The sequence below is a fragment of the Oncorhynchus masou genome, chromosome 3 (assembly GCF_036934945.1).
Source record: "Oncorhynchus masou masou isolate Uvic2021 chromosome 3, UVic_Omas_1.1, whole genome shotgun sequence".
In the NCBI taxonomy this organism is placed as follows: Eukaryota; Metazoa; Chordata; class Actinopteri; order Salmoniformes; family Salmonidae; genus Oncorhynchus; species Oncorhynchus masou.
Window position 1 is genome coordinate 9,871,871 of NC_088214.1, and position 26,120 is coordinate 9,897,990.

At 49.7% G+C, this 26,120-nt stretch overlaps 1 protein-coding gene across 1 annotated transcript; it reads left to right on the top strand.

The window, feature by feature from the left end:
* Positions 1-26,120, top strand: LOC135507663 (junctional cadherin 5-associated protein-like). Its single transcript, XM_064927258.1, has 4 exons — positions 1-493; positions 20,651-24,496; positions 24,539-25,053; positions 25,624-26,120. Exons 1-4 carry the CDS (start codon positions 102-104, stop codon positions 25,629-25,631), a joined length of 4,761 nt encoding a protein of 1,586 aa, XP_064783330.1. The 5' UTR covers positions 1-101; the 3' UTR covers positions 25,632-26,120.

Here is a 26,120-nt window from a genome sequence, read left to right on the forward strand (position 1 = left end):
AACAGCTCTGCTCCAGCTCCCACCAGCAGCACTGAGCATAAGAACAGCAGAAACCCCTTCGCCCTCCTGCTGCCAAGCCAGACAGAGAGACACACAGCACCATGTACAGCGTGGACGACCTCCTCATTTCTCACGGATACAAATTGCCCAAGACAAGCGTCCCCTGCCCCTCTTCAACTTCATCCGCCTCCGCACCTTGCGAGAAACAGCACCACGTCGCCGCCACGACCGACTGCCACCGTGAAATCCCAGCGGCAGAGAACCAGAGGCCTGGTCGTGTTGGCTCACTGAACGGGTATGAACAGGCAGCAGACAGGGGGGCCTGTGTCTTCAGGAGCAGCAGCAGGCAGGCACTACTGGCGAAGGTCTACCCCGGCAGCGGGGACAATGAGAGCGGCGGGGAAAGGAACCAAAGGAGAAAAGAAGCTGGCAGCGGTAACCTAGGTGACAGCCTAGCACAGCCCCTGGGAGATTCTCTCGCCACGGATAGCGGGTGAGCCCCCCCCCTTATCTCTCTCTCTTTTGAGACCCCCCCCCTTATCTCTCTCTCTTTTGAGACCCCCCCCCTTATCTCTCTCTCTTTGAGACCCCCCTTATCTCTCTCTCTTTTGAGACCCCCTCATCTCTCTCTCTTTTGAGACCCCCCTATCTCTCTCTTTTGAGACCCCCCTTATCTCTCTCTCCCCCCCCTTTCTCTCTTTGAGACCCCCTCCTTATCTCTCTCTTTTTGAGACCCCCCCCCTTATCTCTCTCTCTTTTGAGACCCCCCTTATCTCTCTCTCTTTTGAGTCCCCCCTTATCTCTCTCTCTTTTGAGACCCCCCCTTATCTCTCTCTCTTTTTGAGACCCCCCCCTTATCTCTCTCTCTTTTGAGTCCCCCTTATCTCTCTCTTTTTTGAGACCCCCCTTATCTCTCTCTCTTTTGAGAACCCCCCTTATCTCTCTCTCTTTTGAGACCCCCCTTATCGCTCTCTCTTTGAGACCCCCCTTATCTCTTCTATTTTGAGACCCCCCCTTATCTCTCTCTCTTTCCTCATTTCCTTCCTTCCAGAGACACCCCCTTATCTCTCTCTTTTTGAGACCCCCCTTATCTCTCTCTATTTTGAGACCCCCCATTATCTCTCTCTTTTTGAGACCCCCCATTGGGTCAGTCCATATCTCTCTCTCTTTGAGACCCCCCCCTTATCTCTCTCTCTTTGAGACACCCCCCCCTTATCTCTCTCTCTTTTAATATGAGACCCCCATATCTCTCTCTCTTTGAGACCCCCCCACTCCGCAGAGTATCTCTCTCTGGACTTTGTGAGACCCCCCCTTATCTCTCTCTCTTTGAGACCCCCCTTATCTCTCTCTTTGAGACCCCCCCCGTACATCTCTCTCTATTTTGAGACCCCCCCTTATCTCTCTCTCTTTGAGACCCCCCTTATCTCTCTCTCTTTGAGACCCCCCTTATCTCTCTCTCTTTTGAGACCCCCCCCCCTTATCTCTCTCTTTTGAGACCCCCCCCCTCCATACCTTCCCTCCCTTTTCCTTTCTCTCCGGGCCCTTCGGCGCTGCATGTAAAGCCGAGCCACTCCGTCTGCACTGCGCAGGCTCAGGGTCAGGCAGATTGGTCAGGCAGATTGGTCAGGCGGGCTCCAGGGAGTGGTCAGGCAGGCGGGCTCAGGGTCAGGGTCAGGCAGATTGGTCAGGCAGGCGGGCTCAGAGTCAGGGTCAGTTTTCTTCTGTCTCCTCATTTCCTTCCTTCCAGGGCTGTAGAACGAACACCGAGGCTTCTGCACCACTGTGATATGATCGAATATGAGGTCTGTGCTCCAAATGGCACCCTATTCTCTACATTCCCTATGGTCCTTAGTCAAAAGTAGTGCACTATATAGGGAATAGGGTGCTTTATGCCGTGATATGAGGTATAATGTACAGCTGCCGCCATTCTGCACTGTTGGCTTGTTTACATTGCGATGTGAACCCATGTTTAAAGAGGGCACTCGTCTTTCCATTGGGTCAGTCCACCCCTCCACCACAAGCATCTCTACCAACACACAGATAGGTACACAGCCTGCAGCCCTATGGGCCCTGGTCAAAAGTAGTGCACTAAATAGGGAATAGGATGCCATTTGAGACGCATTCAGTTTATACACTACCATCCAGTGTGTAATATGTATTATCAACACAGACATTAGTGTAAACAGCTCAGGCTCTGTGCACTGCACCATGGGGCTCAGCCTGTGTCACTGCACCATGGGGCACACACTCCGCAGAGTGAGGATTCCTCTGGACAAGTGTGCACATACCCATACATCCTCACTCTGCAGGGTGTGTGTGCAGTACAGGGCGCCTGAGCTGTTTACAGTGTGGTGGTTGGTTACGCTCTCAAGGCATCACGTACAGTAAGCTTCTCTACCCAGCGTCCCGTGCTGCTGTTTACATGGTCCGGCAATAGGTCTGGCAAGAGGCAGGCAGAGGTCAGTAAATCCAGAGATGGGGCAAAGGTACAGGTCGGTAGGCAGGCTCAGGGCCAGGGTCAGGCAGAGTGGTCAGGCAGGCGGGCTCAGAGTCAGGGTCAGGCAGAGTGGTCAGGCAGGCGGGCTCAGAGTCAAAACCAGGAGGGCGAGAAAAAGCGAGACTGGGAAAAGCAGGAGCTGAGACACACAACCCCGGGTTGACTTGACAAACAGGATGAACTGGCAACAGACAAACAGAGAACACAGGTATAAATACACAGGGGATATAATGGGGAAGATGGAGGGGGGTGGAGACAAGCAAAAGGAGGTGAAGTTGATCAGGATGTGACTGTATATTGCCAGTTTAGATCATTCACTGAAATAACGCATTGCCAGATAACTGTGATCATTACTTTAGGGTTTGTTTTATTTTTTTCCATAGACATATGATTGTCTGAGTTACATCCAGAAACAAGTGAATTTGCTATTATCACCGTGGGTGAACAGTATCCCTCTACTCTGTCTACTGTTGAGGTCTAACCTAAATAGCCAGGGTGCAATTTGGGAAGCAACACTTTACTTCATAACAACAGGCCCAGCCACTCAGCCCGCTGTCCATGGGACTGAGCCCGCTGTCCATGGGACTGAGCCCGCTGTCCATGGGACTGAGCCCGCTGTCCATGGGACTGAGCCCGCTGTCCATGGGACTGAGCCCGCTGTCCATGGGACTGAGCCCGCTGTTCATGGGACTGAGCCCGCTGTCCATGGGGCTCAGCCCGCTGTCCATGGGACTGAGAGCATGTGTGAATGTGGCTGACCATGGGGCTCAGCCTGCTGTCCATGGGACTGAGAGCATGTGTGAATGTGGCTGACCATGGGGCTCAGCCCGCTGTCCATGGGACTGAGAGCATGTGTGAATGTGGCTGTCCATGGGACGGAGCCCGCTGTCCATGGGACTGAGAGCATGTGTGAATGTGGCTGACCATGGGACTCAGCCTGCTGTCCATGGGACTGAGAGCATGTGTGAATGTGGCTGACCATGGGGCTGTGTGAATGTGGCTGAGCCCGCTGTCCATGGGACGGAGAGCATGTGTGAATGTGGCTGACCATGGGGCTCAGCCTGCTGTCCATGGGACTGAGAGCATGTGTGAATGTGGCTGACCATGGGGCTCAGCCTGCTGTCCATGGGACGGAGAGCATGTGTGAATGTGGCTGACCATGGGGCTCAGCCCGCTGTCCATGGGACTGAGAGCATGTGTGAATGTGGCTGTCCATGGGACGGAGCCCGCTGTCCATGGGACTGAGAGCATGTGTGAATGTGGCTGACCATGGGGCTCAGCCTGCTGTCCATGGGACTGAGAGCATGTGTGAATGTGGCTGACCATGGGGCTCAGCCCGCTGTCCATGGGACGGAGAGCATGTGTGAATGTGGCTGACCATGGGGCTCAGCCTGCTGTCCATGGGACTGAGAGCATGTGTGAATGTGGCTGACCATGGGGCTCAGCCTGCTGTCCATGGGACTGAGAGCATGTGTGAATGTGGCTGACCATGGGGCTCAGCCCGCTGTCCATGGGACTGAGAGCATGTGTGAATGTGGCTGACCATGGGGCTCAGCCCGCTGTCCATGGGACTGAGAGCATGTGTGAATGTGGCTGACCATGGGGCTCAGCCTGCTGTCCATGGGACTGAGAGCATGTGTGAATGTGGCTGACCATGGGACTGAGCCCGCTGTCCATGGGACTGAGCCCGCTGTCCATGGGACTGAGCCCGCTGTCCATGGGACTGAGAGCATGTGTGAATGTGGCTGTCCATGGGACTGAGAGCATGTGTGAATGTGGCTGTCCATGGGACTGAGAGCATGTGTGAATGTGGCTGTCCATGGGGCTCAGCCTGCTGTCCATGGGACTGAGAGCATGTGTGAATGTGGCTGACCATGGGGCTCAGCCCGCTGTCCATGGGACTGAGAGCATGTGTGAATGTGGCTGACCATGGGGCTGAGCCATGTGTGAATGTCCATGGGACTGAGAGCATGTGTGAATGTGGCTGACCATGGGACTGAGAGCATGTGTGAATGTGGCTGTCCATGGGACTGAGCCCATGCTGTCTGACCATGGGACTGAGCCATGTGCTGTCCATGGGACTGAGAGCATGTGTGAATGTGGCTGACCATGGGGCTGAGCCTGCTGTCCATGGGACTGAGAGCATGTGTGAATGTGGCTGACCATGGGGCTCAGCCTGCTGTCCATGGGACTGAGAGCATGTGTGAATGTGGCTGACCATGGGGCTCAGCCTGCTGTCCATGGGACTGAGAGCATGTGTGAATGTGGCTGACCATGGGGCTCAGCCCGCTGTCCATGGGACTGAGAGCATGTGTGAATGTGGCTGACCATGGGGCTGAGCCATGCTGTCCATGGGACTGAGAGCATGTGAATGTGGCTGACCATGGGGCTCAGCCTGCTGTCCATGGGACTGAGAGCATGTGTGAATGTGGCTGACCATGGGGCTCAGCCCGCTGTCCATGGGACTGAGAGCATGTGTGAATGTGGCTGACCATGGGGCTCAGCCCGCTGTCCATGGGACTGAGAGCATGTGTGAATGTGGCTGACCATGGGGCTCAGCCTGCTGTCCATGGGACTGAGAGCATGTGTGAATGTGGCTGACCATGGCTGACCATGGGACTGACCCGGGACTGAGAGCATGTGAATGTGGCTGACCATGGGACTGAGAGCATGTGTGAATGTGGCTGACCATGGGACTGAGAGCATGTGTGAATGTGGCTGACCATGGGACTGAGAGCATGTGTGAATGTGGCTGACCATGGGGCTCAGCCTGCTGTCCATGGGACTGAGAGCATGTGTGAATGTGGCTGACCATGGGGCTCAGCCTGCTGTCCATGGGACTGAGAGCATGTGTGAATGTGGCTGACCATGGGGCTCAGCCTGCTGTCCATGGGACTGAGAGCATGTGTGAATGTGGCTGACCATGGGACTGAGCCCGCTGTCCATGGGACTGAGAGCATGTGTGAATGTGGCTGACCATGGGACTGAGAGCATGTGTGAATGTGGCTGACCATGGGGCTCAGCCTGCTGTCCATGGGACTGAGAGCATGTGTGAATGTGGGACTGACCATGGGGCTGCCTGCTGTCCATGGGACTGAGAGCATGTGTGAATGTGGCTGACCATGGGGCTCAGCCTGCTGTCCATGGGACTGAGAGCATGTGTGAATGTGGCTGACCATGGGGCTCAGCCTGCTGTCCATGGGACTGAGAGCATGTGTGAATGTGGCTGACCATGGGGCTCAGCCTGCTGTCCATGGGACTGAGAGCATGTGTGAATGTGGCTGACCATGGGGCTCAGCCTGCTGTCCATGGGACTGAGAGCATGTGTGAATGTGGCTGACCATGGGACTGAGCCATGCTGTCCATGGGACTGAGAGCATGTGTGAATGTGGCTGACCATGGGGCTGAGCCTGCTGAATCCATGGGACTGAGAGCATGTGTGAATGTGGCTGACCATGGGGCTCAGCCTGCTGTCCATGGGACTGAGAGCATGTGTGAATGTGGCTGACCATGGGGCTCAGCCTGCTGTCCATGGGACTGAGAGCATGTGTGAATGTGGCTGACCATGGGGCTCAGCCTGCTGTCCATGGGACTGAGAGCATGTGTGAATGTGGCTGACCATGGGGCTCAGCCTGCTGTCCATGGGACTGAGAGCATGTGTGAATGTGGCTGACCATGGGGCTCAGCCTGCTGTCCATGGGACTGAGAGCATGTGTGAATGTGGCTGACCATGGGACTGAGAGCATGTGCTGTCCATGGGACTGAGAGCATGTGTGAATGTGGCTGACCATGGGACTGAGCCATGCTGTCTGACCATGGGACTGAGAGCATGTGTGAATGTGGCTGACCATGGGACTGAGAGCATGCCTGAATGTGGCTGACCATGGGACTGAGAGCATGTGTGAATGTGGCTGACCATGGGACTGAGAGCATGCTGTCCATGGGACTGAGAGCATGTGTGAATGTGGCTGACCATGGGACTGAGAGCATGGGACTGAGAGCATGTGTGAATGTGGCTGACCATGGGACTGAGAGCATGTGTGAATGTGGCTGACCATGGGACTGAGAGCATGTGTGAATGTGGCTGACCATGGGACTGAGAGCATGTGTGAATGTGGCTGACCATGGGACTGAGAGCATGTGTGAATGTGGCTGACCATGGGACTGAGAGCATGTGTGAATGTGGCTGACCATGGGACTGAGAGCATGTGTGAATGTGGCTGACCATGGGACTGAGAGCATGTGTGAATGTGGCTGACCATGGGACTGAGAGCATGTGTGAATGTGGCTGACCATGGGACTGAGAGCATGTGTGAATGTGGCTGACCATGGGACTGAGAGCATGTGTGAATGTGGCTGTCCATGGGACTGAGAGCATGTGTGAATGTGGCTGACCATGGGACTGAGAGCATGTGTGAATGTGGCTGACCATGGGACTGAGAGCATGTGTGAATGTGGCTGACCATGGGACTGAGAGCATGTGTGAATGTGGCTGACCATGGGACTGAGAGCATGTGTGAATGTGGCTGACCATGGGGCTCAGCCTGCTGTCCATGGGACTGGGAGCATGAGCATGTGTGAATGTGGCTGACCATGGGACTGAGAGCATGTGTGAATGTGGCTGCTGACCATGGGACTGAGAGCATGTGTGAATGTGGCTGACCATGGGGCTCAGCCTGCTGAATCTGACCATGGGACTGAGAGCATGTGTGAATGTGGCTGACCATGGGGCTCAGCCTGCTGTCCATGGGACTGAGAGCATGTGTGAATGTGGCTGACCATGGGACTGAGCCTGCTGTCCATGGGACTGAGAGCATGTGTGAATGTGGCTGACCATGGGACTGAGCTGATGGGACTGAGAGCATGTGTGAATGTGGCTGACCATGGGACTGAGCCATGTGTGAATGTGGCTGACCATGGGACTGAGAGCATGTGTGAATGTGGCTGTCCATGGGGCTCAGCCTGCTGTCCATGGGACTGAGAGCATGTGTGAATGTGGCTGACCATGGGGCTCAGCCTGCTGTCCATGGGACTGAGAGCATGTGTGAATGTGGCTGACCATGGGGCTGTGTGAATGTGGCTGACCATGGGAGAGAGCATGTGTGAATGTGGCTGTCCATGGGACTGAGAGCATGTGTGAATGTGGCTGACCATGGGACTGAGAGCATGTGTGAATGTGGCTGACCATGGGACTGAGAGCATGTGTGAATGTGGCTGACCATGGGGCTCAGCCTGTGTGAATGTGGCTGACCATGGGACTGAGAGCATGTGTGAATGTGGCTGACCATGGGACTGAGAGCATGTGTGAATGTGGCTGACCATGGGACTGAGAGCATGTGTGAATGTGGCTGACCATGGGGCTCAGCCTGCTGTCCATGGGACTGAGAGCATGGGAATGTGGCTGACCATGGGGCTGCCTGCTGTCCATGGGACTGAGAGCATGTGTGAATGTGGCTGACCATGGGACTGAGAGCATGTGTGTGTGGCTGACCATGGGACTGAGAGCATGTGTGAATGTGGCTGACCATGGGGCTCAGCCTGCTGTCCATGGGACTGAGAGCATGTGTGAATGTGGCTGACCATGGGGCTGAGCCTGTGTCCATGTGGACTGACATGTGTGATGGGACTGGGACTGAGAGCATGTGTGAATGTGGCTGACCATGGGACTGAGAGCATGTGTGAATGTGGCTGACCATGGGACTGAGAGCATGTGTGAATGTGGCTGACCATGGGAGCTGTCCATGGGACTGAGAGCATGTGTGAATGTGGCTGACCATGGGACTGAGCCATGTGTGAATGTGGCTGACCATGGGACTGAGAGCATGTGTGAATGTGGCTGACCATGGGACTGAGAGCATGTGTGAATGTGGCTGTCCATGGGACTGAGAGCATGTGTGAATGTGGCTGACCATGGGACTGAGAGCATGTGTGAATGTGGCTGACCATGGGACTGAGAGCATGCTGTCCATGGGACTGAGAGCATGGGAATGTGGCTGACCATGGGGCTCAGCCTGCTGTCCATGGGACTGAGAGCATGTGTGAATGTGGCTGACCATGGGGCTCAGCCTGCTGTCCATGGGACTGAGAGCATGTGTGAATGTGGCTGACCATGGGACTGAGCCATGTGTCCATGGGACTGACCATGGGACTGAGGCTGACATGTGAGCATGAATGTGGCTGACCATGGGGCTGACCATGGGACTGAGAGCATGTGTGAATGTGGCTGACCATGGGGCTGGGAGAGCATGTGTGAATGTGGCTGTCCATGGGACTGAGAGCATGTGTGAATGTGGCTGACCATGGGACTGAGCCTGGGACTGTGTGTGGCTGACCATGGGACTGAGAGCTGATGGGACTGAGAGCATGAATGTGGCTGACCATGGGGCTCACTGCTGTCCATGGGACTGAGAGCATGTGTGAATGTGGCTGACCATGGGACTGAGCCATGTGTGAATGTGGCTGACCATGGGACTGAGAGCATGTGTGAATGTGGCTGACCATGGGACTGAGAGCATGTGTGAATGTGGCTGACCATGGGACTGAGAGCATGTGTGAATGTGGCTGACCATGGGACTGAGAGCATGTGTGAATGTGGCTGACCATGGGGCTCAGCCTGCTGTCCATGGGACTGAGAGCATGTGTGAATGTGGCTGACCATGGGACTGATGGGACTGAGAGCATGTGTGAATGTGGCTGACCATGGGACTGAGCCATGTGTGAATGTGGCTGACCATGGGACTGAGAGCATGTGTGAATGTGGCTGACCATGGGACTGAGAGCATGTGTGAATGTGGCTGTCCATGGGACTGAGATGCATGTGTGAATGTGGCTGACCATGGGACTGAGAGCATGTGTGAATGTGGCTGACCATGGGACTGATGGGACTGAGAGCATGTGTGAATGTGGCTGACCATGGGACTGAGAGCATGTGTGTGGCTGAGGGACTGAGAGCATGGCTGACCATGGGACTGAGAGCATGTGTGAATGTGGCTGACCATGGGACTGAGCCATGTGTGAATGTGGCTGACCATGGGACTGAGAGCATGTGTGAATGTGGCTGACCATGGGACTGAGAGCATGTGTGAATGTGGCTGACCATGGGACTGAGAGCATGTGTGAATGTGGCTGACCATGGGACTGAGAGCATGTGTGAATGTGGCTGACCATGGGGCTCAGCCTGCTGTCCATGGGACTGAGAGCATGTGTGAATGTGGCTGACCATGGGACTGAGAGCATGTGTGAATGTGGCTGACCATGGGACTGAGAGCATGTGTGAATGTGGCTGACCATGGGACTGAGAGCATGTGTGAATGTGGCTGACCATGGGACTGAGAGCATGTGTGAATGTGGCTGACCATGGGACTGAGAGCATGCTGTGGGACTGGCTGACCATGGGACTGAGAGCATGTGTGAATGTGGCTGACCATGGGGCTCAGCCTGCTGTCCATGGGACTGAGAGCATGTGTGAATGTGGCTGACCATGGGACTGAGCCATGTGTGAATGTGGCTGACCATGGGACTGAGAGCATGTGTGAATGTGGCTGACCATGGGACTGAGAGCATGTGTGAATGTGGCTGTCCATGGGGCTCAGCCATGTGTGTCCATGGGACTGAGAGCATGTGTGAATGTGGCTGACCATGGGACTGAGCCATGCTGTCTGACCATGGGACTGAGAGCATGTGTGAATGTGGCTGCTGACCATGGGACTGAGAGCATGTGTGAATGTGGCTGACCATGGGACTGAGAGCATGTGTGAATGTGGCTGACCATGGGACTGAGAGCATGTGTGAATGTGGCTGACCATGGGACTGAGAGCATGTGTGAATGTGGCTGACCATGGGACTGAGAGCATGTGTGAATGTGGCTGACCATGGGACTGAGAGCATGTGTGAATGTGGCTGACCATGGGACTGAGAGCATGTGTGAATGTGGCTGACCATGGGACTGATGGGACTGCATGTGTGAATGTGGCTGACCATGGGGCTCAGCCTGCTGTCCATGGGACTGAGAGCATGTGTGAATGTGGCTGACCATGGGGCTCAGCCTGCTGTCCATGGGACTGAGAGCATGTGTGAATGTGGCTGACCATGGGACTGAGAGCATGTGTGAATGTGGCTGACCATGGGACTGAGAGCATGTGTGAATGTGGCTGACCATGGGACTGAGAGCATGTGTGAATGTGGCTGACCATGGGACTGAGAGCATGTGTGAATGTGGCTGACCATGGGACTGAGAGCATGTGTGAATGTGGCTGACCATGGGACTGAGAGCATGTGTGAATGTGGCTGACCATGGGACTGAGAGCATGTGTGAATGTGGCTGACCATGGGACTGAGAGCATGTGTGAATGTGGCTGACCATGGGACTGAGAGCATGTGTGAATGTGGCTGACCATGGGGCTCAGCCTGCTGTCCATGGGACTGAGAGCATGTGTGAATGTGGCTGACCATGGGGCTCAGCCTGCTGTCCATGGGACTGAGAGCATGTGTGAATGTGGCTGACCATGGGGCTCAGCCTGCTGTCCATGGGACTGAGAGCATGTGTGAATGTGGCTGACCATGGGACTGAGAGCATGTGTGAATGTGGCTGACCATGGGACTGAGAGCATGTGTGAATGTGGCTGACCATGGGACTGAGAGCATGTGTGAATGTGGCTGACCATGGGACTGAGAGCATGTGTGAATGTGGCTGACCATGGGACTGAGAGCATGTGTGAATGTGGCTGACCATGGGACTGAGAGCATGTGTGAATGTGGCTGACCATGGGACTGAGAGCATGTGTGAATGTGGCTGACCATGGGACTGAGCCATGTGTGAATGTGGCTGACCATGGGACTGAGAGCATGTGTGAATGTGGCTGACCATGGGACTGAGAGCATGTGTGAATGTGGCTGACCATGGGACTGAGAGCATGTGTGAATGTGGCTGACCATGGGACTGAGAGCATGTGTGAATGTGGCTGACCATGGGACTGAGAGCATGTGTGAATGTGGCTGACCATGGGGCTCAGCCCGCTGACCATGGGGCTGAGAGCATGTGTGAATGTGGCTGACCATGTTACGATAATCAGGTACATCACTCAGCCTGAAGGGACACTCTTTTTTTATTTGATTATATTTTTTTACACAATTAAATTAAATCCTATTTTGGGATCCTTGTAGCATTGGATTAAATGACTGAGAAATAAGACTCAGGAGTTGTCTGTCCCTGATAATGAGATCATGTCTTTATTATCCTCGTGGGGTCAATTCTGTGCCGAAACATAGACAAGGACACATACAGACAATAACTACAGGTAGAAACAAAAGTTCATAAGCAATCAATGACCATCTGTACACTATATACACTATACACATCAGCACAATCTGTCATCTACTATGTCCATCTGTACACTATAGTCATCAGCACAATCTGTCATCTACTATGTCCATCTGTACACTATATACACTATACACATCAGCACAATCTGTCATCTACTATGTCCATCTGTACACTATATACACTATACACATCAGCACAATCTGTCATCTACTATGTCCATCTGTACACTATATACACTATACACATCAGCACAATCTGTCATCTACTATGTCCATCTGTACACTATATACACTATACACATCAGCACAATCTGTCATCTACAATGTCCATCTGTACACTATATACACATCAGCACAATCTGTCATCTACAATGTCCATCTGTACACTATATACACTATACACATCAGCACAATCTGTCATCTACAATGTCCATCTGTACACTATATACACATCAGCACAATCTGTCATCTGCTATGTCCATCTGTACACTATATACACTATACACATCAGCACAATCTGTCATCTACAATGTCCATCTGTACACTATATACACATCAGCACAATCTGTCATCTGCTATGTCCATCTGTACACTATATACACTATACACATCAGCACAATCTGTCATCTACAATGTCAACTGTACACTATATACACATCAGCACAATCTGTCATCTACTATGTCAACTGTAGGCCAGCCCACTGGTGCTGCTTGTGTTTTTTTTTAAATATTTAAAATTAAATTAAATTAATACATTTTTTATAGGGGTGGATCAGCTTAATATTGCGGAAAGAATATTGGTTCCATCAATGTAATTGTCTGCATCATTTCCAATCCCCCATATATCTTTTTTGGTAAATATAAATATCCATACACGCATGCCTACATATACACATATATACATACACATACCTATATAGACATACTTTCTTTACTGTTTTAAAGAATATACCTTTATTATTATTCCCCACAAACCCTACCGCCGATCCCCCAGTTGGAGTAAACTAATAAACACTTTGGCTTTAACCTTCAGTATATACATCTTATACACATTTTACACACACAGTCTATTTTACAGTAGTTATTTTTGTTTTTGTTTTTAGTCCTTCCTCAAGTTCTGATGTCCATCCAGTTTGATTTCTATTTGTAACTGTGCTATTTCACAACAGTTCTGAACCTGTATACATTTGACAGACTCTGTATGTTTTACATTGTTTATCTTGTTATTAGTCCCACCCTTCAGCTCCATTCAACCTCTCCCATCTATCTCTCAACATCATCCATTTTGGATTTCTATTTGCCATATATTGTTCAACTGTGCTGTGATGCTTCACAAATTAATTGAACCTTTCTATTCTCATAGCTTCTACGGATTGTAAATTAAAAATAAACATTTTTTGCTAAAATAATAATTATATTATTGATTGATTGACTATGACTTTTCAAATCACCCAGTATTGCTGTCTGCAGGATTAGTTCCAGGTAAATGTTGCAATTCTTCAGCCATTCCTGGACCTGTGACCAAAAACGGGCTACATATACAAAATAAATGATCTATTGACTCCTCACAGCAGAATCTGCAGAGCTGGGAAGGTTGTATCCTCCATATATATAACATTCTATTAGGTGCAAGAATTTTGTATAGTAATTTAAATTGAAAAATGTGAAGTTTAGAGTTTTGCATCTGCCGTTGTTTTGTATCAATTCATAAACCATGTGCCATGGAATGGGAACATCGCAAATCTCTTCACAACTATTTGACCATTTATATGACACAGCTGTCAGGTTTTTGGTCCTTAAAAGAAATTGGTATATGTTTTTATTTATCACACTTTTCTTTAACCATTTATGTTCTTTAATACAGGGCCGACATACAAGTTCCTTACTTTTTTCCCCTTCTATTCCATTTTTGTGGTAATGCTGCAATTAATTGGTTGCAATTTTGGGTAGAGCAGCCATTTCCATATGTCTGTGTTAGCTGCATGTGTGACAGAACTCCACCAGCTGCATGTGTGACAGAACTCCACCAGCTGCATGTGTGACAGAACTCCACCAGCTGCATGTGTGACAGAACTCCACCAGCTGCATGTGTGACAGAACTCCACCAGCTGCATGTGTGACAGAACTCCACCAGCTGCATGTGTGACAGAACTCCACCAGCTGCATGTGTGACAGAACTCCACCAGCTGCATGTGTGACAGAACTCCACCAGCTGCATGTGGTTTTAAACATTCAGGAGCCTTACCGCCGCTGGGACAAAGGCTTGTTTGGCTTTATTTATTTTGGGCCCTGGTGCCTGCCCGGTAACATTGTCCTGAGGACAACACACCAAACTCCTGGTGAAGAAGATGTCTGGGGGCCAGCGGTACCTTGTTTGTGTTGACATCACGTGATCATGGAACTGGCACTTTATATACAAGGAAAGTTACGTTTTTCTGCTCAGCGGCAGGCAGGCAGACAGGCAGGCAGACAGGCAGACAGACAGGCAGACAGACAGACAGACAGGCAGACAGACAGACAGACAGACAGACAGGCAGGCAGGCAGGCAGGCAGACAGCCAGACAGACAGGCAGGCAGGCAGGCACACAGGCAGGCAGGCAGACAGGCAGGCAGGCAGGCAGACAGACAGGCAGGCAGGCAGGCAGGCAGGCAGGCAGACAGGCAGGCAGGCAGGCAGGCAGGCAGGCAGACAGGCAGGCAGGCAGGCAGGCAGACAGGCAGGCAGGCAGATAGGCAGGCAGGCAGGAAGATAGCAGGCAGACAGGCAGGCAGGCAGGCAGTGCATCTTACCAGGGCTGCGTTCCAAATGGATCAAATCAAATCCAATTGTATTTATGGCATGTGCCAAATACAACAGGTGTAGATTTAACAGGGAAATGTTTGCTTACAAACCTTTCCCAACGATGCAGAGTTTAAAATTAATAGTACAAAATAAAATAGTAACTAACCCAAGAGGAATAAAATACAATACACAAGAATGGAGCTATATACAGGAAGTACCAGTACCAGATCAATGTGGAGCGATATACAGGAAGTACCAGTACCAGATCAATGTGGAGCTATATACAGGAAGTACCAGTACCAGATCATTGTGGAGCTACAGTGGGGCAAAAAAGTATTTCGTCAGCCACCAATTGTGCAAGTTCTCCCACTTAAAAAGATGAGAGAGGCCTGTAATTTTCATCATAGGTACACTTCAACTATGACAGACAAAATGAGAGAAAAAATCCAGAAAATCACATTGTAGGATTTTTAATGAATTTATTTGCAAATTATGATGGAAAATAAGTATTTGGCCAATAACAAAAGTTTATCTCAATACTTTGTTATATACCCTTTGTTTGGCAATGACAGAGGTCAAACATTTTCTGTAAGTCTTCACAAGGTTTTCACACACTGTTGCTGGTATTTTTTGCCCATTCCTCCATGCAGATCTCCTCTAGAGCAGTGATGTTTTGGGGCTGTAGCTGGGCAACACGGACTTTCAACTCCCTCCAAAGATTTTCTATGGGGTTGAGATCTGGAGACTGGCTAGGCCACTCCAGGACCTTGAAATGCTTCTTAGGAAGCCACTCTTTCGTTGCCCGGGCGGTGTGTTTGGGATCATTGTCATGCTGAAAGACCCAGCCACGTTTCATCTTCAATGCCCTTGCTGATGGAAGGAGGTTTTCACTCAAAATCTCACGATACATGGCCCCATTCATTCTTTCCTTTACACTGATCAGTCGTCCTGGTCCCTTTGCAGAAAAACAGCCCCAAAGCATGATGTTTCCACCCCCATACTTCACAGTAGGTATGGTGTTCTTTGGATGCAACTCAGCATTCTTTGTCCTCCAAACATGACGAGTTGAGTTTTTACCAAAAAGTTCTATTTTGGTTTCATCTGACCATATGACATTCTCCCAATCTTCTTCTGGATCATTCAAATGCTCTCAAGCAAACTTCAGATGGGCCTGAACATGTACTGGCTTAAGCAGGGGGACACGTCTGGCACTGCAGGATTTGAGTGCCTGGCGGCGTAGTGTGTTACTGATGGTAGGCTTTATTACTTTGGTCCCAGCTCTCTGCAGGTCATTCACTAGGTCCCCCTGTGTGGTTCTGGGATTTTTGCTCACCGTTCTTGTGATCATTTTGACCCCACGGGGTGAGATCTTGCGTGAAGCCCCAGATCGAGGGAGATTATCAGTGGTCTTGTATGTCTTCCATTTCCTAATAATTGCTCCCACAGTTGATTTCTTCAAACCAAGCTGCTTACCTATTGCAGATTCAGTCTTCCCAGCCTGGTGCAGGTCTACAATTTTGTTTCTGGTGTCCTTTGACAGCTCTTTGGTCTTGGCCATAGTGGAGTTTGGAGTGTGACTGTTTGAGGTTGTGGACAGGTGTCTTTTGTACTGATAACAAGTTCAAACAGGTGCCATTGATACAGGTAACGAGTGGAGAACAGAGGAGCCTCTTAAAGAAGAGGTTACAGGTCTGTGAGAGCCAGAAACCTTGCTTGTTTGTAGGTGACCAAATACTTATTTTCTACCATAATTTGCAAATAAATTCATTAAAAATCCTACAATGTGATTTTCTGGATTTTTTTCAGAGTTGAAGTGTACCTATGATGAAAATTACAGGCCTCTCTCATCTTTTTAAGTGGGAGAACTTGCACAATTGGTAGCTGACTAAATACTTTTTTGCCCCACTGTATGTACAGCAAGTACCAGTACCAGATCAATGTGGAGCTATATACAGGGAGTACCAGTACCAGATCAATGTGCAGAGGTACGAGGTATTTGAGGTAGATATGTACATGAAGGCAGGGTAAAGATAGATAATAATAAGGTATTTGAGGTAGATACAGTTGAAGTCAGACGTTTACAAACACTTAAGTTGGAGTCATTAAAACCTGTTTTTCAACCACTCTGCAAATTTCTTGTTAACAAACTATAGTTTTGGCAAGTCGGTTAGGACATCTACTTTGTGCATGACACAAATAATTTTTCCAACAATTGTTTACAGACAGATTATTTCACTTATCATTCACTGTATCACAATTCCAGTGGGTCAGAAGTTTACATACACTAAGTTGACTGTGCCTTTAAACAGCTTGGAAAATTCCAGAAAATTATGTCATGGCTTTAGAAGCTTCTGATATGCTAATTGACATAATTTGAGTCAATTGGAGGTGTACCTGTGGATGTATTTCAAGGCCTACCTTCAAACTCAGTGCCTCTTTGCTTGACATCGAGGGAAAATCAAAAGAAATCAGTCAAGACCTCAGAAAAAAATGTAGACCTCCACAAGTCTGGTTCATCCTAGGGAGCAATTTCCAAACGCCTGAAGGTACCACGTTCATCTGTACAAACAATAGTACGCAAGTATAAACACCATGGGACCACACAGCAGTCATACCGCTCAGGAAGGAGACGCGTTCTGTCTCCTAGAGATGAATGTACTTTGGTATGAAAAGTGCAAATCAATCCCAGAACAACAGCAAAGGACCTTGTGAAGATGCTGGAAGAAACAGGTACAAATGTAACTATATTCACAGTAAAACAAGTCCGATATCGCCACAACCTGAAAGGCCGCTCAGCAAGGATGAAGCCACTGCTCCAAAACTGCCATAAAAAAGCCAGACTACGGTTTGCAACTACACATGGGGACAAAGATCATACTTTTTGGAGAAATATCCTCTGGTCTGATGAAACAAAAATAGAACTGTTTGGCCATAATTACCATCATTATGTTTGGAGGAAAAAGGGTGAGGCGTGCAAGTCGAAGAACCAACCGTGAAGCACAGGTGGCAGCATCATGTTGTGGGGGTGCCTTGCTGCAGGAGGGACTGGTGCACTTCACAAAATAGATGGCATCATGAAGAAGGGAAATTATGTGGATATATTGAAGCAACATCAAGACATCAATCAGGAAGTTAAAGCTTGGTTGCAAATGGGTCTAAATGGACAATGACCCCAAACATACTTCTAAAGTTGTAGCAAAATGGCTTAAGGACAACAAAGTCAAGGTATTGGAGTGGCCATCACAAAGCACTGACCACAATCCTATAGAAAATGTGTGGACAGAACTGAAAAAGCGTGTGCGAGCAAGGGGCCCTAAAAACCTGACTCAGTTACACCAGCTCTGTCAGGAGGAATGGGCCAAAATTCACCTAACTTATTGTGGGAAGCTTTTTTTTTTTTTTTTTAATTTTTACTAAGATTAAATGTCAGGAATTGTGAAAAACCGAGGTCCAATGTATTTGGCCAAGGTGTATGTAAACCTCCGACTTCAACTGTATATGGTGTGGATATATATTCTAGTGAGTGTGTATATGATGTGTATATATAGTCTAGTGAGTGTGTATATAGTGTGTATATATAGTCTAGTGAGTGTATATATAGTGTGTATATATAGTCTAGTGAGTATGTATATAGTGTGTATATATAAGTCTAGTGAGTGTGTATATGGTGTGTGTATATAGTCTAGTGAGTGTGTATACAGTACAGTGTGTATATATAGTCTAGTGGGTATGTATATAGTGTGTATATATAGTCTAGTGAGTATATATATAGTGTGTATATATAGTCTAGTGAGTGTGTACATGGTGTGTATATATAATCTAGTGAGTATGTATATAGTGTGTATATATATAGTCTAGTGAGTGTGTATATGATGTATATGTATAGTGAGTGTGCGTAGGGTCAGTGCAGATAGTTTGGGTACCATTAATTTACTATTTAGCAGTCTGACTATGGCTTATGGCCTGGGGGTAGAAGGAGTCTGTTGGTCTGAGAGTGATACTCTGATGCCGTTTGCTGGATGATAACAGAGTGAGCAGTCTATGGCTTGGGTGGTTAGAGTCTTTGGGAATTTTTGGGCCTTCCTCTGACACCGCCGGTATAGAGGTCTTGGATGGCAGGGAGTTCGGCCCCAGTGATGTATTGGGCTGTCCGCACCACCCTCTGTAGAGCTTTGCGGTCAAGGACGATGCAATTGCCATACAAAGCGGTGATCCAGCCAGTCAAGATGCTCTCGATGGTGCAGCTGTAAAACCTTTTGAGGATCTGAGGGCTCATGCAAAATCTTTTCAGCCTCTTGAGGGTAAGAGGCACTGCTGTACCCTCTTCACGACTTTGAGGGTGTATGTGGACCAGGTTAAGTCCTTAGCGATGTGGACGCCAAAGAACTTGAAGCTCTCGACCCGCTCCACAACAGCCCTGTCGATGTGGATGGGGGTGTGTTCTCCGATCTTTCTCCTATAGTCTACGATCATCAATCGGGGGTGAACAGGGAACACAGAAGGGGACTAAGCACACATCCCTGAGGGGCTCCCGTGTTGAGGGTCAGTGTGTATATGATGTGTATATATAGTGTTGTTGCCTACCCTCATCACCTGGGGCCGGCCCGTCAGGAAGTCTAGGATTCAGTTGCAGAGGGAAGTGTTCAGTCCCAGGTTTCCCAAAGCTTAGTGATGAGCTTGGAGGGGGCTATGGTGTTGAACGCTGAGCTTTAGTCAATGAACAGCCTTCTCACGTAGTTATTTTCCTCTTGTCCATGTGGAAGAGGGCAGTGTGAAGTGCAATTGAGATTGCGTCATCTGTGGATCTGTTGGGGCGGTATGGAAATTGAGTGTGGTTCCGGGGTGTCTGGGATGATGGTGTTGATGTGTGTCATGAACAGCCTTTCAAAGCACTTCAAATGGCACCCTATTCCCTGCATAGTGCACTACTTTTGACCAGAGAGCCCTATGGACCCCGGTGAAAAGTAGGGCACTATATAGGGAACGAACGCCCAGCTTTCTGAATTAAGGTCAGCGTGTGTTCTAATATGCAGATCATATTGCAGCAGCCGCACAATTTCACGGCATCTTCAAGGGAGTTGGGAGCCGCTGACTCAAGCACTTCCGTCAGATATATGTGTGTTGCCTGACTCCGCCCTCTTGGATTGGAGATGGAGATATCGATTCCTAGGCTACGTCCCAAATCGCACCTTATTCCCTATGTAGTGGACTATATAAGGAACAGGATGCCATTTGGGATGTAACCCTCTTCTTCACTCCCAAAGCCAAAACATCAGCTTGGAGGCTAGCCAGACATACCAGCATTTAAAATGTCACAGTTATCAATATCTCTCAGATCGTATAAAACCATGGCAGGCTGGTCAGCATTGTGTCATCACAGGTAGAGTATGGAACGCTGGTATGGTTCCATAAGAGAGCATTCCAGATAAAGCTCATTCATGATTTTTTGTTGTTGTTTGATCTTGTTTTGTGGGCGTCAGATGTTGCATCTGAGACTCCGTTTTAGAATGTCTTCCATTTGTCTCCATACTACCTATATAGTGCACTATCTTTGACCAGGGCCTACTGCACTACAGAGGGAGTAAGGTGCCAATTGGGATGCAACTATAGGGTACCAATTGGGATGCAACTATAGGGTGCCAATTGGGATGCAACTATAGACTGGCAGGTCATGAAAAGGTCAGCAGACTTTATCATTACAAATCTAAGGGAGGTTAACTGAATTATGTTGGTATTACAAGCTTATAAATTTACGAACGGAAATGCTTCAAGAGTTTTGTTATTTTTGGTGTTATGTGCAAAAACCAAGTTTATCCTATATCCAGGTTGTTTGTATTACAACCAACATGTTCACTGTTTATAATATTTGTAGATTTTCCTATGTAAGACATGGGTTCAAATATAACATTTTTCATATTAATGAAGGTACAGTATTATAACTGCAGTACCTTAACACTTCATGGTTCTTTCTTTCTCTTTCTTCTTTTTCTTTTCTATTTTCATTATATGATGATCACCAACCAACCAATTGTGCTTTGTTGTCTTTCCAGGTTCTATGACGCTCCCAGCTTAACCTATTCTGAGCAGATCGAGAGAAGAGAGCAGTTGGATGAGAGGGATGTCTCCTATTGGAGGAGGAGAGGCCAGGACTTCAGTGTCCTTCTGGATTACGCCGATGGCCGGGAGCTGAGAGCGTCCGCTAGCTTTCTGAAGGCCTCTGAGGTGGCATGGAGGCCACAGGCCCTGATAGCAGAGGACCACAGGGGGGAGAGGGAGAAGCAGCAACAGAAGCAGCTATGGGATGACACCCCCATCTCCTGGCTTAGGGAAGCTGACGCGGCTCCTGGACAGCTGAGGGTTTTGACTGGGGTGACTGGGGTGACTGGGTTGACTGGGGTGACTGGGGTGACTGGGGTGACTGGGGAGCGAAAGTGCCAGAGCCTGGGCACAGAGGAGTGGAAGCCTGCGGTGGGTCTGGGGAGGCAGCTGTCAGATGGGGAGGGCGAGAGGTGGGCTCAGGACCAGCAGCACCGCCTGAGGACTCCAGAGAGCGCAGGTTTTATCCTTCCCAGAACCAGAGGGAAGTCCCAGTCCCTCCCCAGAGTGCTGTCACCGGATGGAACTACTGAACACACAGACACACAGTCCAGCTTGGTCAGTGTCCAGCTTCGACCGGGCCAGGTTGATAGACAGAGAGTGAACAGCACCGTCTTTTCCGGGCCTTATAGTCGGTATTACCACAGCGCCGCAGTTGGCCGGGACCGGTGGGCCAGAAACAGTTGGCAAAGCGGCGGTCATGTTGCACTTTTACCAAAGCCCAGGTTCAGCAGGCCTGTCAAGCCTCCATCGTACGAGATACACCAGCAGACTAGGGGTAGCCAGGAGATGCTTTCTGTAGCTGTAGTAGATGAGCAAACTGGGTCCAAACAACAGAAGGACAACAGGCCTGTCTATCACCCAAGGGGTGGAGAACTGCAGAGACAAGACTATTTCGCACAACACTCCGCAATCTTTGGCATGGAGCCCCCCGGTTACATCCCGCCCCCGTCTTATAAGAGAGCCCCTCCCCCAATCAGGGGAGGCCCAATCAACCGCAATGAAGTGGTGAACTATAAGTGGAGGGGGGAGATGCAGATACAGATGCAGATGCCTGTGAGCTCAGAGACGGGAAGGTGGTTTTCCAGACAGACAGGAGGGTCGTGGCTGGAACACTATGGGGATCGAGGTATACCCTACAGGAAACAGGTTAACCCTAACCCAAATCTTAACCCTGGATACACCGAGGAACATCTGGGGCATGTTCACTATTTACCCTTTGATGATCCGCGAGTGAGACACATCTCAGGAGGGCCTGGCGGAAATTCTCTCACTGACTCGGACAAGCTTATCCGAAACATCAACAAAGAGATTCCCTGCGCTAAGGTTTTAGGACAATCCACACATGATAGTGCCTTTTCCCCCCCACATGGGCTATCTCTCAATACCGACAGCCGCAAGACATCTGTCAATGACAACGATGGTAGTAGTACTAGATGGTGCCACAGGGGTTTAATAAACAAAGGAAGTGTAGACAGTGTAGCTCCTGACCAGAGCTGTGGTAACTATCCAACTGCTTTTCAGGTTAGACCGCCCCCTCAGCAGATCAGGCTTGTGGACCAAGGTGTGTCAGAAACTGTGACTCAAGTGAAAAAGAAAGAGCCTGACTCCTCAGAGAAAGAAAAACCAAGAAAGCCTGACTCCTCAGAGAAAGCAGAGAAAGTAGAGAAAAAGAGCGTAAAAAAGAAACTTAGCGAAACAATATTCTGTTTGGTGTCTGTTCCCATCCCCCCAACGCCGGGCAGTACGTCCCATGATCAAAACAACAATGATGAGAAGCCGCCAAGCCCAGTCCGGCCACCAAGCCCAGTGGACAGTCCGAGCGAGAACAAAACTGGCCACTTAACAAACCAAAGTCTCCAAAGCACATCTTCAGCAGAGGCTGAGCTGCAAGCACTAACCGGTAGCATAGCAAGCAGCAGATCAAGCAGCAAAATAGTGAGAAAACTTCCCATTAAACCCCCCAAAATAAACCATCACAAGGAGCTGAAACTCTCGGGATCCTGGCCTGGGAACCAGTACCGTGACCAGGAGACTCAAACTAGCCCAGAGGCCAGAAAGCGTCAGCCTCCCCCTCCTCCTCCTCCAGGTCCTGAAAACAAGGAAGCACAAGACCCTCAAGTCCCTGCCCCAGGTTCCCCCGACCCAGGCGTCACCCCAGACCCTAGCAGTGTGGGCAGCACTGCATTCAGCTATCCCATAAAAGGGGTGAAGAGCCTGAAACCATCCAGCAACAGCGCCTTTTCCAGGACGGCCACTTTCTCAATCTCCAGCCAGCTGAACAAGAGCACAGCTCAGCCGCCAGCAGCAGCGCCACCACCACCACCACCCTCAGGAAACACGATGGAGGCCAAACCAGCAGCGACCTGCAGTGGGCAGGAGGGCTTCGGGCAGTTCCTGCTGAAGCCCGTCAGCAGACGGCCATGGGACGCCATTGAGGAGCTAGAGACTATCAACAAAGAGCTCCAGGATCAACAGCAACAACCACAGCAGCAGAGCAGCAAGAGGCCCAGTGTTGACCAGTGCATCGAGGACCTCAACGAGGCATACAAAGACATCTTAGAGCTAGGCACTGCCAGCAATAACGTTCCCAACAATGGCGGCGCTGTGCAGATCCCTGAGCGGATCAAGATAAGGCTAGCGGGGGAGGCGGGGCTAAGCAAACCCAGCAGCCTTAGGCGCAGTATCGAGAGCTGGACTGTGTCCGTCGATCCAGAGTACAGGGAGGTCAAGAGCGCCTTCTCAAGACCCGCTGAAAGAAAGTCAGTGACATTCAGCAAGCAGCTAAGAGAGGAGCTCCCTGTCCCGCCACGCGATCCTACAGGATTCAGAGAATACAGGGTTGTTTCGAATTTGTCACAGAGGAGAAGTAGCTGCAGTGGCAGGTCAGTGAAGCTCGACCTCTCTTCACCTTCAGAGACACCACCGCCTTGTGACTTTACCGGCCCTAGTGACTTTATTGACTCTCCTAGTGATCCCAGCGAGATCAGAGACTTAAGCCCAACGACGCCAACAACGCACACGGCAGCAGAAGTCCCCTGGGCAGATAGGCAGCCGATGCAGGACGCCTCCACACTTACGAGTCCCCCTGATTATGAGGACATATGTCAGTCTTTACAAAAGACCCGAGACCCAGAAGTTAACAAAACTTTGACGGCCAAATCTAAACTTGGTGGTGGTAGAGGGAATGCAGTGCCTCCAGGGGGCGCCAGTCTAGACTCTGAAGAGGAATGCCCCATTTGTAAAAAAGAGAGTGAGAGCCAGATGTCCAGACCAAGCCCAATGTCTCCGCTCCATGAGGAGTCAAGCCCAGACTTGTCTGATCAAAGTAGCGCCACGATCGTCGGTGACAGTAGTCCACAAGGAGCTGAAACATATGAAGAACCAGCTGAGGACGAAGTAGACACAAAGTTATCCCCCGTCTCTTGCTCGAATCGTTCAGAGGCTCAGACTCTGTGTCAAGATTGGAGGGAGCAGCTGTCACTCACAGATGATAAGAATGTGGGTGGGTGCGCTGCTGCTGAGAAGACCAATCAAAACCAAGCAACCAAGGATCTCAACAATCTATACGAAGTGAAATGTGCCGAGGGAATCCCAGAGAACGAATCCATAGAGGAGAGGGCAGCCAGGATATTAGGGATTGATGTGCCTGCAGAGTCCCTAGTTACAGGGGAGCGGAGGGCTAGAGAGCCAGAAACAGATGAGATTGAATTAAGAGAGAGTGAACCCACTGCTGGAGAAGATCCAGAAAGAAGCAATGCAAACGAACAGACATTACAAACACATGTGAGAGATACAGAGTCTGGGGAACTGCGGTCCACAGCGTCTATGGTGCCTGACAGTGGACAGGAGTTACAAGGAAATGAGCCGCCACAGGATACGCCAGAGCGCATCAGGAGTGCCAAATGGACCCAACTGGGTCGAGAAACTCCAGGTATGCTGGAGTTTCCGCCAGACAGACTACCACTTTCGGTCCCCATGAACCCCGACCAGAAGCTGTCTCACAGTCTGGAGGGAGAGAGGAGGGGCAGAGGTGCCTCACAGCACATAGAGGCCCTGCAGGACAAGCTAGCTGCCTCGCCCAGCCACCAGGTGGCGATAGAGCGCCTGGCTCGGATGAAGGTGGTGGACTCAGTGTCCCGCATGAGACTCAGCATCAGGAGCACAGACTCTGGGGAGGTGGACGGGGAGGCGGAGGGGGAGGCCAGCCGTGGCGTTGAACAAGTGGAAGAGAACGCTGTCCTCCCTGCTCCCTCCCAGAGTGACACAGTGGACGATAGAGAGGTCAAGCTAGAGGACGATCGAGAGGCCTCTGAAGATACAGTGTTGCAAGATGAGGAGGTGTCATCTGTCTCGGGTAGCTACTTGATGCATTTGTTTTTTGTTCATTTTATTCAAGTTTTTTTTTCTGTCGAGCTGTGTTACATGTTTATTCTGAATATGAGAGTGTTTCACCAGGAATGAATAGTTTCATGTTTTGTTTGTTGTACATTTGTGATACTTTTTTCACTGCCAACTGTGACTACACAAACATTGTTGGTTGTGACTATAATGAGTTATAATTTATGGTGCATGTATTTCAAGCAGTGAATTGGGGCTGTTATTATGGACTCTTCCCACAAGAGGAGGCTATTTGACCTACAATTCAAATCTACCACCACACACATGACTGATATTACCTTATTTTCATTAATTTTGAAGACATTTTTTATGTGTGTGAAATACATTTTGGACATGTTATGAGGACTGTCACATGATATAGTCTACATCCAAAATGGAACCCTATTACTTATTTCGAGTACTAATTTTAAAGGGAAACTCTAATGTAGTGCACTTGATAGGGAATAGGGTGCCATTTGGGACTCAGATATATATATATTCACTCTAAATGATCTAGTGTATCCCTTCTTTCTGTGTATTCTACCAGAGGCCTGAGACCCAAGCCCAGTGGATTAAAGTGGAGAGAGACTGAGACGCCCGTCAACTTTCTCCATCTGAGGTTTAGCTCCCTCCAACACTGTGACCTGGCTGCCCACTAGAATGCCTTCATCTCATCCCAAACACAGAAACGGCCTTCTTCTCCGACAACAGCATTGTGTACACCCTCACCCTCGGCGTCGTTGAGTGCTAAGAGTGTTCCACTGCCAAAAGGGAGGTGTCCCCCTACCTAGGGGCAGCTTCCATCTATCCCCCCCCCCCATCTCCCCTTTATCTCTCCCCAACCCATCCTAGGAGGGGTCCAAAATGGTACCCTACTCTCGATATAGTGCACTACTGGGCCCTGGTCAAAAGTAGTGCACTGCATAGGGTTCAGGGTGCCATTTTGGGACTCATTTCTAGTGTTATTGTAGCAGCTTGTTCTTTATCCTTTCTTATTCTACCCTCCCGATGCTTTTCATTGGCTTATTCTACCCTCCCAATGCT